The sequence below is a fragment of the Danio rerio genome, chromosome 1 (assembly GCF_049306965.1).
Source record: "Danio rerio strain Tuebingen ecotype United States chromosome 1, GRCz12tu, whole genome shotgun sequence".
NCBI classification, from domain to species: Eukaryota; Metazoa; Chordata; class Actinopteri; order Cypriniformes; family Danionidae; genus Danio; species Danio rerio.
This window is the reverse complement of record NC_133176.1, coordinates 39,994,891-40,019,485: the sequence shown is the minus strand read 5'-3', so window position 1 is coordinate 40,019,485 and position 24,595 is coordinate 39,994,891. Positions and strand designations below refer to the sequence as shown.

At 35.9% G+C, this 24,595-nt stretch overlaps 1 protein-coding gene across 1 annotated transcript in view; it reads right to left on the bottom strand.

Moving 5' to 3' along the window:
• arhgap10 (Rho GTPase activating protein 10) overlaps positions 1-24,595 on the bottom strand; it is a 130,820-nt gene that overhangs the window by 6,767 nt on the left and 99,458 nt on the right. Inside the window, 2 exon segments of the mRNA NM_001045250.1 lie at positions 2,496-2,600; positions 20,374-20,533. Of these exon segments, the coding sequence (NP_001038715.1) occupies positions 2,496-2,600; positions 20,374-20,533 (265 nt within the window).

Here is a 24,595-nt window from a genome sequence, read left to right as displayed (position 1 = left end):
CACACCAAACTCACTCACCTATGACTTTATGGACTTGTTTGTCTTTTGCATTGGTACACAGTCATGTTGAAACAGGAAGTGGTCATCCCCAAACTTTCCCCACAAAGTTGGGAGTATGAAGCATTAAGAATTAATTTCACTGCAACTAAGAGGCCATCCCAACTCATGAAAAACACCACATTCCCCCTCCACCACACCTTACACTTGGCAAAATGCAATCAGTCAAGTACTGTTTGCATCACACTTGGTGATGTAAGGTTGGATGTAGCTGCTCGGCCAGGAAAATGCATTCCTTGAAGCTCTATACACACTGTTTTATGTGATCTCACTGGCCTTGTTTACACTAATACGTTTTAGTTTTAAAACGCATAAGTTTAGCTACAGTTACATCTTCCATCCACACAACCCCGTAGTTTTCGAGATCGGAAAACTGAGCATTTTGGAAAGGCTAAAGAGGCCATTTTCATTTTAAAAAAAGTTTAGATTTCACAAGTTTGATATGAAAAACAAACTCCCAAAGACACGTCAGGCAAATCAAAGGAACAGCGTACTTTATAACATCATTCACATCACCCTGGCTACGCTGTTTCACTATCTTAACAATAAAATGAAAACATGATATCAGGAACTGCCTATTTTATTTTGATATTAACAACTTAATAGACACCAAAAATGTTAAGACATTGTGTAACTACATATTTATCTGACCGTTATCTTTACAGTATGCCCATTTTTAAACAAAACGGGGCCTATAACATAACTGCCTTTTCATTTTCAGTGAAAAATATGGAATACACTCTTTCTTTAGCTGAATATCAGTTAAAATAATCAATAATGGCCATTATAAAAGTATAAAGTACAATTAGGTAATGCATTATAGGAAATAATGCCAAGCAATCAGTCAAATAAGAATCAGTGTACGTGGTGACATAAATTAATATATTACCTTATCTTTGCGCTCACCCTAAACACATTACCTGAGAACAATAGATTCAAAAGACCAAAGTCGTTAGATATAGAATACAAGATGACTTAAATATCACGTTTAACAACTATAGTGAGATGCGATCCAGCAGAAGATCCTTGATGAACTGTTCGGCATGCACAGCTCTCACCTGGGGTTCTGTGCTCAAAGTACCCGCTGACTGCCTGGAGCTCAGACATGCTCATACGCTGTAGTGCATGCCAGAGTGTGAGTGGTCATGTGATGTGCATTTTCAGCGGTGTAGTGTGGACGGAGATTTGTTCAGAAACGCTAGGTAAAACGCCAGTGTGGATGTGGATCGTTTTCATTCTAAAATGCTGTTTTAAAACTAAAGCGTATTCGTTTAAACGGGCTGTGATTTTACATGGCTTACCACTGAATGGCTGAATTGCCAAATGCTTCCCCTTAGTTCCAATAGAAATCTAAAAGTTGACCATGGAATATTTAATAGTGGAGTAATTTCACGAATGGACTTAGCCAATCACAGTACCATGCTTGAATTCAAGCTCCTGAGAGTGACCCATTCTATCACAAATGATTTTAGAAGCAGTCTGCATGCTCATGTGTTTTATTTAACAACCGTGGCCATGGAAGTGAGTGGAACCCCTAAAATCCAATAAATTGGAAGGTGTGCCAAAGGTTTAGGTGAAATAGTGTATATATAAAACTGATGTGCAGTTACTGGATACAGCAACACTGCGCTCCAGACTCTCTTCACTTGTACTTAACACCTTTTGACACTTGAATGTTTTGTTGAAATCTGCTGAATGTTTTAACTCCCTCAAAACAATGTGTCCCGAAGTTAATACAGAATTCAGACCAGCACTCGGAATCCAGAAAGTTACTGCAGCAGCTCTAAAGACAACGTGCTCTTTAAAACTGCAACATAAGAAAGACTTGACTTCTGAAGGTCAGTCGTTTTCTGCCAACAGCTTTTTAACAGATTAAAAGACTTTAAATAGAATGAGTCTGATCACCTGCCACTGGGCATCACTCATTTTATAGGATGGAAAGTTAATGCATCTTTGTGTCTGGATCGGAACCATAGATCATTGCAATGGCCCTTGCCTGGAAAGTGAGGAGGAAAAAAAAATCTGTGTGTTTGTGCGTGTACAGGTGTAGAATCGGAAATAGAGCTGAGAAAGCAGAGATGACAGAGAGAGGGAGAGGGAGAGAGAGAGAGGCGTGCAGAGTTGTGGCGGCATGTAGGAGGTAAGGAAAAGTTGGTAAGTGTGCGAGTCGGAGGCTAAACAATGACAGATGAAGACTTTGCGAGTGAGTGAATGCATGTGTGATTGAGTTAATAGCCTGAGGCTGAGAGCTTAAGTGAGACTTGGAGTGCGAGTGAAAGAATCAATGAGACAGTGAGAGAGAGTGCGCGTGAGGAAAGGTTGAGCCAAAACCGGCCAACCTGACACTTAAAGCAGCAGATTGGAACAAATTAATTACATTCTATGAGAAAGGAGGTGTAGATGAGAATATAATGCAGGGGAAAGACTTTACACCGCACCTTTCCTCGGGTTTATTCTTCTCTGTTCTGACTGATCCATGTTTCACCGGTGTTAGAGAAGCAGGGGAGGCAGAATTCATCCATGACGCTGTTGCAGTGCATATCCTGTTCAACAACAAAAAAAAAGAGATACATAAATTCATGAAGTGTAAAAAATGGCTAGTCTAGAAAGACTGTCAGTAAGAAAGAAAAAATGCAACTCAGATAGTGACCCATGCTTGGACTTTTTACAATTTTGCTACATTTTACAATTAATTTTAGGATATTAGAAAAGGTAAAACTTTTTTATACAAATAAAGAGACATGAGAGACATATCGATGACAAAAAACAGACATCCACATCATTATTCCTCTAAGGCATACTCAGACAGATGTGAAGGTTATGAGGAAACCCATTCATTGTCTGAAGGACAAATCGAGAATCTAAAGGATTTATAAACTGCAAATAATGCAAATGAGCACTTTAGATCAGGAACAGTCAAAACCAGAACCAAGCTAGCACGAAATAACGATGCTGTCAAAAAAGTCATACTGTTTACATATACCTTTAACTAAATAGGGTTTAAATAAACATACATATTCAAATTACTAAAAACAATAATATTATGTATTAATCAGTTAAACCAATGTCTAAACAGGAAAACCATTGAAGCATATTAGGTAAAAAGTATTAAATTCATTAATAGTTATTTGTGGAACCACATTCAATTTGCTAAACAAGGTCTAAGCTAGTTGTCAAAATGTATGAGATGGGTTTTTAATAGGACAGTCATTTATTTTTTATAACTTTTTTAGATTTGGAGGTTGATGGCCAATAAACATAAATATGATATTTTTAATATAACTCTTTAGATTTAAAGGTTGGCAGCCAATATTTAGGCTGACAAATATAAATATGATATTTCTTATATAACTCTTTAGATTTGAAGGTTTATAGCCAATATATACATGCTAATAAATATAATTTTTTTTTTTTTTCAATTTTTTCTTTATGGTTACACAAAAAACATTCAGTGAACAATATTTTCCTTAATATAATATATATATATATATATATATATATATATATATATATATATATATATATATATATATATATATATATATATATATATATATATATTATTAATATATTATTATTATTATAAAAACATATTGAAAGTTTGAGCTGATCTCTGAACTTCATTAATGAACAATACATTTGAATCTTAACAGAAAGGCCAACTAGAAATGTCACAGGAGTGTCTGGCTACTTCCGAAGAGGATGTAAGAGTAGGATGTTTTGTTTTTTTAATGAAGAGAATGATTTCAGCTTTCTCACACATAAGCCTGTTTCTCTTGCAAGTCTGGTGTCCTCTTTTTTTTTCACGACCAAAAAACTCCCACACCACTGACATCTTATCTTCTCTCTAGTATAGCACCATTAGCTGTTGTAAGGCGCTCAGCAGTTTTATGTGATGTCACAGAGGTGACGATAAAAAACTTACTGGCCAGCAGCAAGCACAAAAAAGACTTTCAACGAGCATAAATAATACATTAATTAAAAAATAATAAAAAAAAAAAAATCAACGTAACTGGTTATGAGATGAATAGTAATAATATTAACAATTAATGATGTTAAAAATGTATTGGGTGATATCAATATAGTTGCTGATATAGATCATGAATCTCTAGTGAACGCATTAATGCAATTGATTAATCATGCTGAACACAAATTAAACAAGTTAACATAATAATTAGTAATAATAATACGGTTTGAGCCCAGTCGTTATTGCAGTCATATCATTGTGTGATGGATAATATGTAGGGGTGTGACGAGATCTTGTGAGATTAAATCATGATGAAATTTTTTGTTGAGGTAAAGTGAAATTAGCAGAGAAGAGGCAGAACTGGATTTGTATCAAAAATCAAGTGCTTTGCACACACCTGGCAATCCAGGCTGCCTCAGTGTTGCACATGTCACTGTCACAAAGACTATTTCCATTTATAGATTTCATAATTTCTTAAAAATACTGTAAAAATCCCATCTCTTTCTCGTGAACCCAATTATCACACCCCTAATAACATGATAATATATGATGTATCAAGACATGATGTAGGCTTGTCAAAGGACTGGATGAGTGCACCAAATCTTTCCAATTTTTTTTTTTTTTTTAATCAACCACAAAATGAACTCACCACAAATGAACTCATTCCATCACTATATGGATATAAACAGACCCATGAACACAGCCATGCAGTCACTATTTAGAAACTATTGATAGAAAAACTAAAAATACACAAACAAACAAACAAACAAACAAATAAATAAATAAATAAATAAATAAATAAATAAATAAATAAATAAATAAAGTGGGTCCATTTGCAAAAGACATTTATTGCATTTACTGGAGACCACTGAGCATCAGTAAGTAACCAAAACTACCTTGGAGTAAAATGAAGCTAATAGATGGTAAGTTAAAAATACTCTACTATGAAAAATATTAAGGTTAAACAAGAGGCTCTGTTTTCTTAAACTAGATTGTCATTTCTTTATTTCAACACTGGATATTAACCTTTTAAATGGTGTATTTTAAATTAGCAATTAATATAGATAATTTGAGACCATGATTATGATTAACATCGACACATTTTTAATCAATACACAAAATTGAACAACTAGCATTGCTGAAAACTGCAAAACTGTGTCAGTGAATTTGGAAAAAAATAGATCAATCACCAATACCAATTCCGTACAACATCTTGAATGTAATTTTATGGATCCAAGTAGTCAAGGTTTATCACTGCGAGCCTCTATAATGAAACAAACACCTGCAATCTTGATAGGCAGAAATTTCCAGTTACCCCTTACAGCCATTTCACTTCTTTATTTGGAATCAGATACTTTTAAGCCTCTAAACTATAAGAAAGTTTTCCATCAAATATGCATTCAAACAACCAGTCCAAAACTGTGCTAATGTAAAGAAAGTCAGGCTGGTTACATCAGAGATGGCAGAGACAACGGTGACTTGCAGCCAGATTCTGGTTTTACTGTAATTCCAGTGTCTGTTTCACTCTAAAACGAGCTGAAGAGTTGCTGTTTCTGAAGAGCAGGAGCACTGGGCTGTGTGGAATACAGTTTGTGATTACTGAAGCACAAATAAACCATGTATGTGTGCTTCAGACACACTGATCAGTAGGTATTGTATTATGCATAAACGCAATTCAGTACAATCACAGTGCTGTTTTCATGCACATTAAAGATAATATTTTTGTTTGTTGTGTGTGTATACCGTGCATGTTCTTCTTTAGTAGGTATAGGCCAACACAGCTTTAAGGTAGAAGTTTTTCCATGAATTTCCATGCAGTTCTGTAACTTTCTTTAAATGCCGGACGAAACTATGCAAAATACAATATTTAGGTTTTGTGGTAATAAGCTGTGCCAAGTCTAAACTATATTTGCACCATTTTAATGTATTTGAAGGTGTTAAATGCATTAGAAACAACCATAATTTGGTATATAATTACCATTAAAAACATCTGCTTTCTGTTTAAATAGATTTAATTTAAATTATTCTTGTAATAGCAAAGTAACACTTTCAGTATCCATTACTGCAGTCTTGGTGTTAGAATATCATTGTGAAGGAAAGCTATTGTAATCGCGTTAGGATCCATCGGTTTGTTATTGAGCAGAGCAAAGACGGTTGATGTTGTTCATCCAAACGATTGCGACAGAGACTGCATAATAAACCCTTAGAAGAGAAAGGATCTGCGTAAAACAGCTGATCAAAACATTAGACAGGTGGTGAGTGATATTCTAAGTCGATCTCTCTCTTTTGTATGCTGTAGTGCTGTATTTATACCATTTAGCTGTAGTGTAATTAGTGTAAGATGGGACTCACAAATCAGGAATGTATGCATTTTGTATAGGCCACTCTCTGTATAACCCTGAGTTACTTTTTGTTTGGCCATCTGTGAACATCTGTTTCTCCTGTTTTCGTTACTACTAGTTTGGTAAAAATAAAGAAAGAAAGAAAGAAAGAAAGAAAGAAAGAAAGAAAGAAAGAAAGAAAGAAAGAAAGAGAATAAATAAAGCAAGAAGGAAAGAAGGAGGGAAGGAAGGAAAGAAAGAAGGAAAGAAAGAAAGAAAGAAAGAAAGAAAGAAAGAGAATAAATAAAGCAAGAAGGAAAGAAGGAAGGAAGGAAGGAAAGAAAGAAGGAAAGAAAGAAAGAAAGAAAGAAAGAAAGAAAGAAAGAAAGAAAGAAAGAAAGAAAGAAAGAAAGAAAGAAAGAAATGCCCGTATGTGTTTGCCGTTTTTCCTTATCGCAAACACAACAGTACTCTGGAAGAGAAACACTTGAAAGAAACACTTGAAAATCTCTGTAGACTGATGGCATTTCATGCAGTACAGCCTTATAATAGGACTGTAACGATACACCAAACCCACGATTCGGTTCGTATCACGATTTTTTTTTTTCGTGTGGGGTGGGAAAAAAAAAAGATTTTTAAAACTATTTTTTATTAAATAACATTTGAAAAATCTTTATAAACTGAACTTCAAATAACAATATTAACTATGCAAATTATTAACAATATAAATAGCCATATATAAAATAAATAAATAACCAAAGTTTATATCACTTTTGTTTTCTTTGTAACAAAATACTGTTGAAAAACCAAACAGAACTGAACTCCATTGTGTAGATGGTTCAAGCATGTTGAAAATTCTTTTTCAATCAAGTTCTCTTACTAGGGATGCTCATTTCGGTTAATTTTGCTAACCGACAACCACCGCTCATTAATCGGTTATTAACGGTTAGCTGGTCAGATTACTAGGCTATTAATTTTATATTAAACAAATTGACGTGTCTATTTTGTGTCTGATACATTAAATATTGCATTTTAAACTACTGATTTATTTTTAAATGCTAGCATATTAATAACAGAACAGAACAACAGAGCATCTTTACGCACCTGCAGTGTTTAGCACGGAAGAGCAGAATAATCTAAATAAAATGAATAAAATAAATAGGACTGCCCTAAATTATTTTCATTTAAATAATTAATTCATATTTATTAATGCATTAATGCATCCTGAAGCGAAATGGCTATAAACTCCAGCAAGAGTGATTATATACAGAGCCATATACCTTTATCTATAAATAAAGTATATGACTATAGAAACGGTGTTCATCTTAACTGAAAGCTTCATCCTGTTTCCTGGCCTCACGCATCGCGCACCTGTCAGTCAGCACGTAACGTTAACTCCCAAATGGTTAAACAGAAAGCGCACAGCACGGTAACAGAAAAGTTTCCTCTGCAGAGGAGTCGGGGCATCTGGTGAACGCCCATCCCTCTCTGCGCAGCCACATTAACAACAATGCTTTGACAACATTGGCACTATTTCTGCCATTGTCTGTTGTCAAGCGGGGTTACGTTGGTTTTGTTTTTGATATTCCTGACACATTCAGACGGTCCCTTACTAAGAGCTCCGTGCGAGCTCTCCCGGTTAAACGCATATTGCGAGGGCTTAAACGGAGCAGTGCACGTAATGTCGAGCGAAAAAAAGTGTTTCCTCACGTTCTTCTTCAACTAGCTCAACTTTTGCAGGCACGCGTGACGTTATTGAAAAGGTAGTCACGGGGTGTGTCGCGATTCTCCCTTATCAAACCGCGACACAGGATCATAGGCAAGGCAAGGCAAGGCAAGGCAAGGCAAGTTTATTTATATAGCACATTTCATACACAGTGGCAATTCAAAGTGCTTTACATAAACAGGAATAAAAAAGACAAGTTTAGGAAAATAAAATGCAGACAATAAAAAATATTAAAAACAGATAAAAACAAATTAAAATGAGTTAAAATAGGTTATAAAAGAATGAAAAAGAAAACGAAAAACATAATAGTGCGATCTGTCGGACGCAGCACAGTGCTCATTCAGTAAAGGCACAGCTAAACAGATGTGTTTTCAGTCTTGATTTGAATGTGCCTAATGTTGGAGCACATCTGATCATTTCTGGAAGCTGATTCCAGCAGTGAGGGGCATAGTGGCTGAAGGCAGATTCACCCTGCTTAGACTGAACTCTTGGAACTTCTAGTTTATATGATCCTAAAGATCTGAGTGATCTGTTAGGTTTGTATTCAGTGAGCATATCTGTAATGTATTGAGGTCCTTGGCCATTTAGTGATTTATAGACCAGTAATAATACTTTAAAATCTATTCTGAATGTAACTGGCAGCCAGTGTAGAGACCTGAGGACAGGTGTGATGTGCTCTGATTTTCTGCTTCTGGTCAGAATTCTGGCTGCAGCATTCTGGATGAGCTGCAACTGTCTGACTGTCTTTTTGGGAAGACCAGTGAGGAGTCCATTACAGTAATCCACCCTGCTGCTGATAAAAGCATGAACAAGTTTCTCTAAGTCTTCACTAGAAACAAAGCATCTGATTCTTGCTATGTTTTTGAGATGATAGTATGCTGATTTACTGACTGCTTTGACATGACTGTTGAAACTCAGATCTGACTCCAGCGTCACACCAAGATTCTTGACCTTATTTTTTGTCGTTTGACCTTTAGAGCCAAGGTACGCATTCACCTTGAGAACCTCATCTCTGTTCCCAAACGCAATGACTTCAGTTTTCTCTTTGTTTAACTGAAGAAAGTTTTGGCACATCCAATTTTTAATTTCATCAATACATTGGCAGAGGGTGTCAATGGGGCTGTAGTCATTAGGCACTAAGGCTAGGTAGATCTGAGTGTCATCAGCATAGCTGTGGTAGGAGATTTGATTCTTTCTCATTATTTGGCTCAGAGGGAGCATGTAAAGGTTGAACAGGAGAGGTGCCAGAATCGAGCCTTGTGGGACTCCACATGTCATGGGTGTCCACCTCGACCTATGATCACCTATACTGACATAGTAACCTCTCCCTTCAAGGTAAGATCTGAACCATTTGAGGACTGTCCCAGACAGCCCAACCCAGTTTTCCAGCCTATCCAGAAGTATGCTGTGATCGACAGTGTCAAATGCAGCACTGAGATCCAACAATACCAGCACTGTTATTTTACCTGAATCTGTGTTTAGACGTATATCATTGATTATCTTTATAAGAGCGCTCTCTGTACTGTGATGTGCTCTGAAACCAGATTGAAAATTGTCTAAACACCCCCTGAAGTTTAAGAACTTGTTAACCTGGTTAAAAACAACTTTTTCAATGATTTTGCCAATGAAAGGGAGATTTGAGATTGGCCTGTAATTGTTCAATAGGGTGTTATCCAGATTGCTCTTCTTCAAGAGGGGTTTAACAACTGCAGTTTTAAGTGAGTTTGGAAAAATCCCTGATAGAAGTGAAGCATTTACCACTTTTAGGAGATCCATTTCTAAACAGGTAAACACCGTTTTGAAGAATGATGTGGGGAGCGTGTCAAGACTGCAGGTTGATGTTTTTATAATTTGCACCATCTCTTCTAAGATTTTACCGTTAATTGCCATGAAATCAGACATAATGTCTGACTTCTCAAGTTGTGGTTGAGTTTGTTTGATATCGACACAACTTGGCTGATTGGATGAGCTGATTGCCTTTCTGATATTATTGATTTTATCAGTAAAGAAATTAGCAAATTCATTACATTTGCTTACAGAGAGTAGCTCACTGGGAATCCGACTGGGGGGGTTTGTGAGCCTCTCTACTGTTGCAAAGAGTGTGCGAGCATTATTTACATTGTTGTTTATAAGGTTTGAAAAGAAAGTCTGTCTAGCAGTTTTTAGTTCCACATTAAAAGCCTGAAGACGGTCTTTATAGATATTATAATGGACTACTAGTTTCGTCTTTCTCCACATACGCTCAGCTTTCCTGCATTGTCTTTTCTTCATTTGGACTGCTCTTGAGTTTCTCCAAGGGACTCTCTCTTTGCCAGTTTTCTTCCTAACTTTAACAGGAGCGATGTCATTTATTACATTTTCAATTTTAGAATTAAACAAATCAAGGAGAGAATCAACAGAGTCTGCAGATATACTTGGTGCCAGCGATATGGCCTTCATAAACTGCTCACTAGTGTTCTCATTTATGCATCTCTTTCTGACAGAGACAGATCTGTCTTTAATAGCTGGAGTGATCAATATATCAAAGAGAATACAGAAATGATCAGATAGTGCCACATCCTTAACAACAGTCGATGAAATGTGTAAACCTTTAGTTATAAGTAGATCAAGAGTGTGTCCACGATTGTGTGTGGGTCCTTGAACATGCTGAGTCAGATTAAAAGTGTTAAAAACAGTCATCAGTTCTTTTACAGCATTGATTTCTGGATTATCAATGTGAATATTAAAATCCCCAGCAATACTAAAATAATCATATTCAGATGTTACTATTGATAAAAGCTCTGTAAAATCATCAATAAAAGCTGGAGAATATTTTGGAGGTCTGTAGATAATGATTAGTAAGATGCGTGGAGACCCTTTTAGTGCTATACTCAGATATTCAAAAGACAGATAGTCACCAAATGACACTTGTTTACATTCATACACATCTTTAAACAGGGCAGCGATACCTCCACCTCTCCTATTAACTCTGCAAACACTCAAAAAGTCAAAGTTTAAAGGAGCTGCTTCATTCAGAACTGCTGCGCTACAACTGTCATCTAGCCAAGTTTCATTTAAAAGCATAAAATCAAGGCAATTTGTGTTGATAAAATCATTGACTAAAAGTGACTTATTGTTGAGTGATCTGATGTTTAGAAGTGCTAACTTAACAGTTTTAGTCGTTTTCACTACAGAAGTCTCAGATATACATTTAATAGACACCAGATTTGAATGATTTGCTATACGGTCTGAAAGAGTCTTTGGTTTTCTGTCACGTAATAAGACACATATCTGCGTAGAGAAAGCTACAGACACACTGGGTTCCTGCTTGTTCTGTAAACATCTGATAAAGACACTGTTACCTAAGCAGGCCCCCGAGACACATCAATGGCAGTTTTTAAGTTCACCAGCTAAAGATGAGGTGTTTTTTGGGACCTGGCGCTGTCGCAAAGACCTGAGGCCTTTCCTAGGTGTAGGGCGAGGTGGGCTTAGAGATGGGCGTGTGGCTTGCTGACTTTTGGTTGCTAACTGGGGGCTAGCAGCAATGGAGTGTGAGAGTTTAGTTCCAGCACACACCAGTTCCTCCATCTTTTTTGAAAAATCCAAGAGAGGCGAGCAAGATGACAATGAGAACGTGTCCGGTGACAGAGGCTGTGGGTCTGGGGTTTCTGGCTGCTGAGATATGTTTACCTGGCTGTTTTCCTGGGGATCATCAATGAGTGCTGAGACTTGATGCTGTTCTGATGCATCACAGTCTGCCTGTGTTGAGCTCAGTGTGCAGGGTGCAGACAGCAGTTTGTCCGTTATCGGCGGTTGTTGTGGCTGCGTGGTGTTATCTCTGTCCTTGTAGGATGCGTCAGCCACAAGTCCACTCAGGAGCTGATTTGAATTCCTGTGATCATCCGGACATTTGCTAGGTGTGTGTGTGTCATTCAGTTCAGTGGCATACACAGCTGATGGATGATGGAGGGAGAAGAGGATGTTGTCTTTCAGCACTTTTGCACCTAGCTTGTTTGGATGAAGGCCGTCTGATATAAACAGCTGTCTTTGGTTCCAGAAGAGATTGAAGTTGTCAATGAAATTCAGTCTTTTCATGTTACATGTTTTCTGCAGCCATGCATTTAGACCAAGGAGCCTTGAAAACATATTTGTCCCTCTTGCAGGGAGTGGTCCACTGATGAACGGCTGAATTTTCAATCTTTCAACTGTTTCCAAGAGCTCACAGAAATCTCTCTTGAGCAGTTCTGACTGCTCCTTCCGAATATCATTCTTCCCCACATGGATGATAATCCGTTTTGCAGTCTCATGTTTCCTTAATATGTTCTCAAGTTCTTTATTTATATCAGAAACTGTAGCATGAGGAAAGCAGTATGTCATGGTATCTCTGCTCCTAAAATTTTTGATTATTGAATCTCCAACAATCAATGTTCTTATCTCTGTTGCGATCGGAGCAGAATGCCGCTGTCTAGTCGGCCTTGAGCCTCTGTTCAGAGCAAAGTTAATTGCTGAGTCATGCGATCTCTGTCTGACTGCATTTGGGGAATCTTCACCCATATTACTCAAAACTTCATATCTGTTCTGAAGCTGTATTTGAGTCCGAGCTGTATTTGGGGTAGAGAACGCTAATGCAGCAGCGTATGACCTTCGTGATCTGACCCCACGAGTACCCTTTGGTCTCGCACCTTGTTTATGCCATAGTTCACGCTGATTTTCAACAGTTTCAATCTGTTTTTCTGTTCTCAAAACAGTAGCTGGAGTAGATTTATAGGGCTTACCGGCTGAATGCTGTGAGGCTCCACGATGAACCGGTCCTGTGTAATTCGGCAGTTCTGGTTGGATCGCAAGTAACTTTGTTTCAAGAACTGCAATCTTTTGTAAAAGTTTGTGGCAGTTGGTGCAGCAGTGAGATTCCAAATCAATATGATCCAGAGCCATTTTCACAGCCGTGTTTTCCCGTCTCAGGAATGAAAGCAGCTGGTAGCGGGAGGATTGTTTAGACGATAATTCCTCTAAATAAAAGTAAAGTTGTACTCCAGAAAGTTTGTAGATTCGATGTTGATCTTCAAGCTGTTTCGTTTGAGCACTGTGCTGATAGGCTCAAGTTAAAAATAGATTATAAAATAAAAAAGCAGGAGTGCAAGGAGCGGAGCAGTAGGCAAAGACGTCCGAACAGTAGCAAAGCAGGAAGCAAACTCAAGATCTGAGTGTCGTGATTTCGATTTCATATCGTGTATCGTTACAGCCCTAACTTATAATCTTAAAATGTGAGCAAAATTACCTGTTTTGTCACCACATACACACATAAGTGTTAAAAAACTTAATTACTTCTATTATACATTATGGCCTTAAATACCCAATAGAGCTTTACTTGAATCCAGAATACACCAGCACAGCTAGCTGTTAAAACAAAGCCATGCTCTTAATTACTTTTGAGTAAGAGTGGTTTGGAAAACTCAAGAGAATGCGGAAGAGAAATGTGTGTGCTTGAAGGTGAGGAGTGTCAAGGACTCACAGGAGCAGGAATATTGGCAGCACAGGGGCAAATGAGGAGAAGTGAAGTCCAGCAGGAGAGACAGAGGAAAAGAAAGAAATATATATACATGTACAGTATGTATAGAGGGAGAGAGATACAGTGATTTATGACTCTGCAGTGGGTCTTTGAGTCCTCAGCTGCTGCACATCAGCATGAGACTACAGCAGCGCTGCAGTGCAGCAAATCCACTCATTAACCTCTCCCTCTCACACACACACACACACATCACAGCAGCCGCTTGAGTCCAGCCTAATACTCTATACACACACACACACACACACACACACACACACACACACACACACACACACACACACACACACACACACACACACACACAACACACATTATTTCAAATCAAGGTCATACTAATGTGTAACATTAAACATCAGATGTCACCAGGGTAACTAGAGTCACTTAAGAGGGGGGAAAAAAGAGAAAAAAATATGTTTACACACTGTAATCATCAAAATCTGAAGAAAAACTAAATGAAGAGGGGGAAAAAGATAAATAAAATCCAATATGGTTGCCTGGGTAACAACCAGAACTGCAGGAAAATGGTTTTGCCCCAAAATAATGCTTCCACAATTACAACTAAGCCGAACCGAGGAAATCATGCTCATTTAGAGCTATTAAAAATAGCACTTAGAATTATATTGCATTCTACGTCTAATTTTATGATTCTTAAATAAGTATGCTATTTGGAAGAGGCAATAAAGGACTTAGGATTTAAAAGAAAACACTGACTGGCTGTTTAACAACTCAGTGAACCTCATTTAAGTTTTGCTTACTGATCTTGGATAATTCATAATTTCACCACAAAATAATAAAATGAAAATCCCCCCAAAACTGCAATTATAATTATCACTGAATTATACTCAATTTGATTAAAGTTTTAATCCATCATTTCTAGGATGATACAGATGGCATGCATGCAATTTCAATGAGCTGTCTGTATTAAACATAGCAATCTGTGTCTCACGTAGCTGCACAGCCTGGCGAAGCAAACTTTTAATGTATTACTAATGAGATTCAGGTAAACAGTTGAGTCACGTTGATTCGATTTTAGTTCAATTCAGATTCAATTCAGATTTGACTTTAAATCCGGCTTATTAGTCTACTGTATATCTAACAACTTTAATTGAAAAAAAATAAAAAAAACTGATAACATGAAATATAGATAAATGACAACATAAGAAGTATGACACGCTTGAAAGTAATAACATCATCATAAAAATCCAGCAAAGCAGATCACAATGCAGTCAGTCAGAATGGATCTGTTTGAGCACTGGTTGCTTGCTGAACCCATACAGAATTGTGCTCTCTAGTTTCTTAAATGTTACTGTACACACAACTTTGTCAAAAATGAATTCACAGCAAAGTCCAATTATTCTGTTATTCATATTTAGGTAAAAAGCAGTTTGAAATATATGAGCAACAGTTTACTTTTATCAGCATTTAGATGTAAATGTGCATTTTCCTCTCAATACCAGAGACATGACTAAGCTTACATCAGTTGGGAAAACAACAGTTAAGAAAGCATTTGACCAGCTGCATTATAGATATTTAGAAAATATCAGTAGTTTTGCACAACACTCAAGCAAAGTCAGGTTTAGATTTATGCTACTTTGTGCAGTTGAATGCTTTAAAAGAAAGTAGCTTTACATTATTACACCATGTTCCGACTACATGCAACATAGTGTTGTGAAATGAAAACCTAATCTTTTTGACGGTAAAAGGAGTTTTTGTCCTAAACATCTGTGACAGTGTCACGTAACGTTTCTATTTTATTAATTGTTTCTATTTCTGCAACATCATGGCTGAAAAACAGCATAAACTACAATGACAATAATCACCTCAGGTGCTGATTACATGCTTTATTCTGTTTTAATTGTTACCAGTGTGAGTTCAAATGCCATTGTATGTGACATTTATAGCATACCAAATGCACCGCTCACACTTTAAATAACACATATACATTTTAGTTGCCTAAAAATAGCAACACGTCAACAATGTGCCTTAATGGCCAAAACCATTAACCATTTTAAACCATACAAAATCATAATAATATATACATATAATAACAATCCATGGTCAACCTGAGCTCAAACAAACCTTGTCATCGTCTTGATGAACAGCTGCAAAGTTAAGAAGAAGAGCAGAATCTACCATGTGTCTTGTTATTATTTAAGAGGCCATCTAAAAGTGCAAGTGGTTTCACTTTCTCTATAGAGCTGTGATTGCTCGTCGCGTGTCTATATTTGAAATAACAAACTTCTTGAGCTGATTATATTACGTGCACATGATTATTGAAGTGCTTCTGACATCCTTTGAGAAATGGACAAACGCCAGAGTGAAGCGTGAAAAAACAAAGGAGAAGCCTGAAAAAAACAACAACAAATGATTGTTTCTGCCATGTAACTCTATTATCAATCGCCTTTTGGACTATTATGAACTTGGAATGACGGAAATACTTTATAACAAGAGGCTAAATTTGCTGGCAAAGAATAAGATACAGATGAGAGGTTTGCACTGACTATGTGTCTGTTGTTTTTAAACACAAATAAGGACTAAACGTATGCTGTGTGTAGTGTTTCTGTAATTGGTAACATTTCGGAGAATGTAAGGGTCTGTATTTGTATATACATATTGCATTTATTTATTTTATATAATTGCAGATGTTACAGTAGGCTATTTTGAACAATTTTTATCATTGATTTACAGTTATTATCAAATTATTTTCATAGAAAGGCTAGTAATTAACATTTATACGCAAGTATTTGCAATATTTGTATGAAGCCTCTGTTTTGTGAGAAATGAAAAAAAAAGACATAATTCCATTGCAGCAAATTTCATTGGTTGTGGAATGACCTGCCTCTTTATATTAGCCAATACTCCATTCTCAGAGAGTTTAAATACAGATAAAACATACTATTTTACGGTAGTATTTAACCTTGTATGAGTGCGTTTTTAATGATCTAATAGACTAGTATTAATTGTTAAGGCTGAGGTTCGATTTGTGGTCTGTGTGCTATTAGGTTATTGAGTAAAAATGGAATTTTATTAATATATATTTGTTTTATGAAAATGTTTACTTAAATTTAGTTTATTGTTATTTTTCTTTTGTATTGCATATGTACAAAACTGTGTACAACCTTTGTTCTATTAACGTGCTTTATAAATACACTGAAAGTTTAACTTGCTAACTCTCTAAAAAATTCATTTGTAAAATGTACAGCATAAAGGCAGCAGTGGTTGCTGGAATTTGAGGGTAAAAATATGGTAGGTATAGGAAATAATTATTTAAATATCACAGTAAATTACCATATTTCATTAATTTAAAGATAAACACAAATGTTTTGAAGTACTAACATCTACACAACACAGCTTTGTTTCACATGTAAAAACTGAACCATAATGTAATGTGGTGATATAAAGTCATAAAATGAAGCAACTTTTTTTTTTTTACCATTGAATATCATGGACTTTTTTTTTTTTTACAGTGTAGATCACTAATACAGCATCACTATAAGTTGTGCACTTCTACAAGGCCAGTGGCTGAAAGATTTACAGGATAACAGGTGACAACCTCTTGACATATGGACAAGAGGAGCTCTGCGAGCGACAGCGCCCACTAGAAGGGTAAACAAGGCAAACATCTCTCTGTGTCAATAGTGTTTACGGGATAGGACCGCGGCCACCTGTCCCTCGGACAAACAGCAGGCAGGATTTACAGGCGCACAGGGAGCCGCTTCCTCTGATGGCAGAGAGTGGGAAACGGCAGGGAGAGAAGCAGAGGGTTACATAAGACCAGCTCCGTCTGCGCACAAGACCGCAGGCCAAGAAGAGAGAGCAGCATGCGCTCAAAAACGAATGTATGGGGAAACTAGGGAATGTGGCCACATCAGCGGTTAATTGAGAGATCAAGAAGTTGCAGGACAAATGGAGGTTGTGGTTTGGTTAAATAAGTGAGAACAAAATTGGATGCAAACCGGAAAAAATGGCGAACAGATATAGCGATGAATGACGTTTATTTACAGGTGAGTCTGCACAATGTGGCAGGCCTCTATTAGGATTCAATGCAAGAAGCCCCAAACAAACACAAAGCATCTGAAGGGCTGCGAAAGAGCTGAAAAACCAGAGGCAAAACCTCTGGCAAACAACACTGGCACTGGATGAAACTCTCAGTCCAAGAACTAACTCAAGCTGACAAGCACAGGCTTGAGCTCAAAACAAAATACAAGAGAAAACACACACACACACACAAACAAACAAACTCTGGAAGTGAATAAGGTAGAGCTGAAGGGTTGGCCAGGCTATACAAGAGGTAGAGTTTCTGCTGAAATAAAAATTATTTTAAAAAGTTAATAAAGTACAATAAATTATTTTTGATTATTTATCTTTTTTCCTTACAAGTTAATTTTAGTGATATTTAGATCTACATACAATATATTCTGATGGATGGATGTGCATTTGATATGCATTTCTCTTCCTTTATTTACTTCTTTCTTTCTTCCTTAACCAATTTATCCATATTTCAAGTTGCCAATGCAGCGTCTCATCTAATATAATATTTAACGCCAGCTTAAATCCAGTTAACAAGGGTTCAGGGGGTTATCTCCTGTTTCCAAAATGCATCACAAACTGCTTAAGAAACTGTTCTACTATGATAATTGGTGATGAAAACAAATTATGTTCAAAAGGTTTACTTCTGTTAACTGTTCATTCAGTTAAACATGATTTTTGAACTGTAGGCCTACAGAAACAGCGATTTTTGATTACTTTAATCCGACTAAAGTCATAACTAAACAGAAATGGAATTAAGACGTAGATTATGCATATATTAGTGGCATTATTAAAATAAACACCACAATACATCAAACTAGATACACACACGCGGCTGTCAGTAAAGGGGTATTATTTGAGTCTAATAGCCCAGCTTGTCATGGGGGCATGAATCAAATGAGTTAAAGTGAAACTAAAAATAGAACCTGCTGAACTGCAGTTTAAGTCACCTAAAATTACAAGAAACTCTTACATGAAAGCACTTCATGTAAACACCTTAATTATAGTATTGTCTATTAAGGCAAATAACTAAATTGCAGATGTCCATATAAACATAGTCAGTAGAGTCTTCAAAGTAAGTGAAAGATCCAAAAGAGCATCCTGCTGATTTGATTTAGAAGGGCACTTTTTTTGACACTGGTCAGGTAAACAGTACATCCATGCTAAAATATCAAGGTGAAAGTCATCATAGCTTGCATAGAATAGACCCAGCTTCCAACCCAAATTTGAGAATAGATTGATGGCGATATTTTTTGTTATAGATTTTTTTTATGTTATAGCCTTATTCCAAAATTCAAATTTCCTCAAAATTTTACACACAATACCCCAAAATGACAATGTGAAAACATATTTTTTTTTAATTGTTGCAAGTATTGATTATAAAAAAACCTTAATAATCAGGACTCTTCCTAGAGTTGGCTGACCATCTAAGCTAAATGATTGGGGGGGAAAGGGCATTGGCTAATCCCCAGGCTAATACCATCCCTACAGTGAAGCATGGAGGTGGCAGCATCATGCTATGGGGATGTTTTTCAGCAGCAGGAACTGGAAGACTAGTCAGGATAGAGGGAAAGATGAATGCAGCAATGTACAGAGAAATCCTGAATGAAAACCTGCTTGAGAGTGCTCTTGACCTCAGACTAGGGCGACGGTTCATCTTCCAGCAGGACAATGACCCAAAGCACACCACCAAATTATCAATGGAGTGGATTCACAACAATCTGTTGTCATTTCTGATATTTTTTTGTTATTGCTTGTTATATTGAAATAATGTAGTGTAAAACATTATGAAACCTCAATATCTGTCCATTAATATAAAAGCTTATCAGATGTATGGGTATTATGAAGTGATACAAATAATGTATAGTTTAATACATTATATATATATATTTTAAATTGCTTACATTAGCAAATAAAACACAATTTTGGCCTACTGGGCAAAAAGGGGATGCTTCTAGGACAATTGTAGAGGCTGTCATTCATTCATTCTCACACTACTTAAGGTCTTGGTAAAAGAAGGGCATCTTAGCTCTGTCTTTCGCAAAGCGCAGTTATTGTTTAATTTAAAGTAAATCTGACTCAATCAAAGTAGTGCCACTGCGCAAAAAAAAAAAAATATATATATATGAATGTATGCTGCACTTCCGACTGTACAGTGTGTTGTGAGGTAAGGGACATTTTAATTTGCCATTCACTGACAGTCGGACAGGCTCATCTAGTTCACCAAACTCCGTCTTTAAAAAAAGTTGATTCCGTTTATTCCGTTTTCTTCAGAAAGTATCCATATAAAATAACATATTGAAATTAACATATTGAAAACATATGATTCGATTCACGCGGTTCTCGGGCTTTTGCTGTCAAAGGGAAGTGGCGTGTAGCGGCTTTTGCCAACAAACTGTCATTTCTCAATACGCTAATGCTGTGATTCAGTTTTGAAGCAAATCTATTTGTTGATGGTGTACTATATGCCTAAAGCATTCACTCAGTGTCATTATCTCTTTTTTGGTGGAAATGGCGTTTAGCGGCTTTTGCTTTTTATGTATATTTATATTAAAACTTTATAGCTGTATTATATTATAGCTTTACATACATTTAAGCTAAAAAGGAAAGTACATCAAAATTATTATTTTTTTTTATATATAAAAAACTTTTAGTTTTAAATATAAAGTAAATTAACTACATTTCTTTTTTTTTTGTGAGAGAGAAGAGAGCATTTGCTACATACCCAGTGCCTTCTTGCAGGGATGTGCTAATGGTAGTGTGGTGATTCTTGGATTTCTCAGGAGGCGTTCCAGAGGCATTGGATGACTGGGAGGAGACTGACTCATTACTGCCCACTGATGTCTCATCATTACACAGGCCTGCACTCTCAGAGGATGGAGACACTGTCACAGCAAGCAGCAAGAATGGCATGGAAAGAAAAAAAGAGAAAATGGAAACGTAAAATAAAAATGGGAATGTAGTTCAAATGAATTCACATGACGAATGACACATTATAGGAATTTTCCACTAGACTTCTAATTTAAGGTAAATAGTAAATTAACTGTCCTCAAGTTGGTTTTAAATATCAAACACATTCAAAAAAGATTTTCTCATTTTTTCCTCAAATAGGAAAAAAAAAAAAGATTCTCTTATGCTTCCTTATTTTTTATGCCTTTATGGGCTTTAAGTAATAATTATGTTTAAAAAAAAAAGATTTAGGCCAACCGATGTGGCTGCTGCGTTATTCATACTAGCAATAACTTAAATGGTAAGCCTGGTTTATACTCGACACGTCCCCTATTTCGCTTAAGTGCGCGCGGCAAATGTGACGTCATTGCAGAGTTTGGGGAGGTTTGCTTTGGGTGCACCCAACATGATTTCTGCTGGCGGAGCGCATTATTTTTTTTTGCGAGACTCGAGAAAACAGTATGTGCAGTGCCGTTTTTGATTTGAGTTGAGTATGAAACACTTTGAAGAGATTTTGTCTGAAACAGTATGCCTGTACAGACATATGAACCGTGATCATAGAGATAACCAAACAACCAACAATTCTTGGCTAGAAATTGCAACAGCCGTGGGAAAGGAGGAAAGTTTTTGTTAAAAGGTAAAAACCCAAGGGATAAGTTTTTTTAAAGCCTAAAGAGGCCATGGCAAAAGTGATCCAGGTACACAATTACAGAAACATGTTTTTCCACTATTCATAGGTTTTACACTGATGTTCATGTTTAATTTTGAATTTAAAACAATTTTATAGTTACAAAACTATAAATTAACTTATTCTTCTTTAATAACTGGAAAGGAATATTTGAACCCATCGGTTTACAATACACTGATGTCTTTTTTCCTAGGCTTTATTGGTGATAATGGTCAGGAATGTTGTACCATTATTGCCTTTTTAGCATAAGTATAGTACAGTAATGTGTAAACTATGGAGCGGGCTAAAACAAACAAACAAAAAAGCATCTGTATTTAAGTAAGTGTACTATTTTTGGTTTAATTAAAAAAAATCTTGAATGGTTATAAAAACCTAATAATCATTAAAATAATTTATAGAATAATAAAAATAATTAGTTTAATAATATTGAATGATATTAATGATATGACGTAGTTCCGGAAACTTCCTACTTCTCTGTTTATCCATCTGACTTTACAGTCAGTTTATTTTGATTGCCCCCTGTCGTTTTAAAGAATATCACAGCAGTGAACGCGGCAAGTATAAAAGCCTTGTCCATTTCACAAAGTGCACGCACACTCAGCAGAGGTGCGCGATGCGGAGCCAGCCGAAAGTATAAATCCATCATCATCAAAAAAATAATAAATACATAAATAAAATAAACAAAAAACTCAGAGAATTTCAAATGTCCCAGTTCTTTTTGGTATTCCAATAATTGATTTCACTTGTATCCCAATAATTTACTGTTCTTTTTTTCAATAAAAAAGTCTTTAAACTATATTTTTTTCTTATAATGTAAGCACAGAAGCACAGTATAGTAAACGAATACAAGTAGAAATTTTAGTACTTTTCATTTTCATTTTTCTAAATATCTTATTTGTGCTCAAACTAAGAAACTCGTAGAAGCTTCAAACAAGTGCAAATTATGACAGAACCATCCTAAAATGCTGAAGCTGAGCTTCATAATGAAGATGCTGTTTGGCTTTTCCATGAATTCAGCATTATACACAGATGCACAGTTTTTCACCCTAATGTGTTTATTTTGCCAGTGGCCACATCCCTTTTCTACAGAAACACCCCAAAACACATAGAGACTTCTACTAAACAAATAACCAGTGTTTACTATCCTGTGTTAAAAAGTGTGGTCAATTCGCCCCTGAAAAACTGCAGTGTGTTTGAAACTGAACACGTTTTTGGAAAGCCTTGAGGCAATGTGCTAATTCACTTTGTGAAAAGAGCCAGTAGCAGTTCAAGTACACCTGCACAGCTGTACAAATGAAGAAGTTAAAACCCCCATAATTCTTTAACCGAAACTGGAGATAGATCTGCCTTGCTCTGTACTAAAAATAAAACAATCCTTTGCTTAAACCCAAGCCTAATCCTGCATTGATCCCAGTCTGAAATAATTCCTGTTGGGTGGTATATCAAACCCAAAAAGATACTTTTTAAGCAGTCCAGGGCAAATAAGGCATCAGTTATCCACCTAAATATGGACCAGCAAACCACATCCTGTAGGCCAGAGTGACAATGGGTAATCAGCATGTTTCAGAAGAGCGTCACGTGTCATTGCTCAATGGGCAGTACTCTTTTATAGTCATGAACCCATGCTGAGGTTATGATTGCGCTGGTGGGTTTTCGTTTTAAAAACACAAATTTCACTACAATTTAGTTTTCAATCCTCAAGAATGAAGACTTTTGGAAATTCTGTGAATCTGTAATTGCATCTGAGCATCTTGCCACAATATATCACTGCATTGCTTGATATTTCAAAATACACTTAAACAAACATGCATGCATACTGACAGTATTGGTTTTTTAAATAGATTGATGTAGAGCCGTTTGCACTGATCCCCCACTCCAGCAAGTGATCATGTATTACACAGACACTGAAGTACAAAGCCTTGTTTCCATAAAATTATTTGCAATTTGGTTGCAAATCTATTACGAAAACTAGAGATGTTGTGAAAAACCTCATCTCTATTCCCTCTTAAATCAATTTGGAGTTTTGTTTTTAACAGCAGTTGGCAGCAGATGCTTTACAAACAACCATACTGTGCTTGTATCTAATTCCTTACATCTACCACTTGAACCTAAAAGTATCTTTAATAAAGTTGGGAATGGTCACCTAGGGCTGCTTGATTTTGGGAAAAATCATAATCACGATTATTTTGGTCAACTGTAATCGCGATTATTCAAAACTATTACTGTTGAAGTCAAAATCATTAGCAGTACTGAGAATTGTTAAAAAAATAAATATTTCCCAAATGATGCTTAACAGAGCAAGGAATTTTAACAGTATTTCCTATAAAATTTTTCTTCTTGAAAAAGTCTTATTTGTTTTATTTCGGCTAGAAAAAAAAGCAGGTTTATAACCGGTTAATATTTTGAAACCAACTTTAAGGTCAATATTATTAGCCCCTTAGGCAATATATATATATATATATATATATATATATATATATATATATATATATATATATATATATATATATATATATATATATATATATATATATATATATATATTAGGGTCTGCAGAAGACACTACGGTTATACAATGACTTGCCTAATTACATTATTTAAGCCTTTGAATCGCACTTTGAATCTGAATGCTTGTATTTTGAAAAATATCTAGTCAAATATTATGTGCTCTCATAATAGCAAAGATAAAAGAAATTAGTTATTAAAAATGAGTTATTAAAACTATTATGTTTAGAAATGTATTGAAAAAAAATCTTCTTTCCATTAAACAGAAATTGGGGGGGAAAGTGTTCCTAATATTCAGGAGAGCTAACAATTCTGACTTCAACCGTATACAGTTATTTTCCTCCCTGCAAAGGAAAGAGAAAAAAATACAATAGAATAAAAAATATGAAACAAACTGTGCTTTAAACATCTTCACTGTACGAAAAACACTTAAGCTACAAAAGTCCTTCAGTCTAGACCAGCCAGGAGTTTTCTCTTTTTGTTATCTGATTAAAACCGATCGAAACAGGCGTCAGCAGGAATATTTCCCGTGGTCACTTTATTGGTCTCGCTTTCACGCTTCTTTTGATCCTCAACTCGTTTATTACACAAATGAGGGTTAATATAAATAATCACTAAACACCGTATTTTAACTCTCTCGTTAATGACTTTAGATGTGTGTGCACTCTGCTTGTCACAGTGTGCAAGATTGAATAAATTGTATTCCAAATTTGAAGCTTTTATCTCCAAAAAATTGCTTTAAGTAAGATTTTCTTTTGGCCGCAGTATCAAATATGACCACCTGTTTTCATTGGTGACAATACAA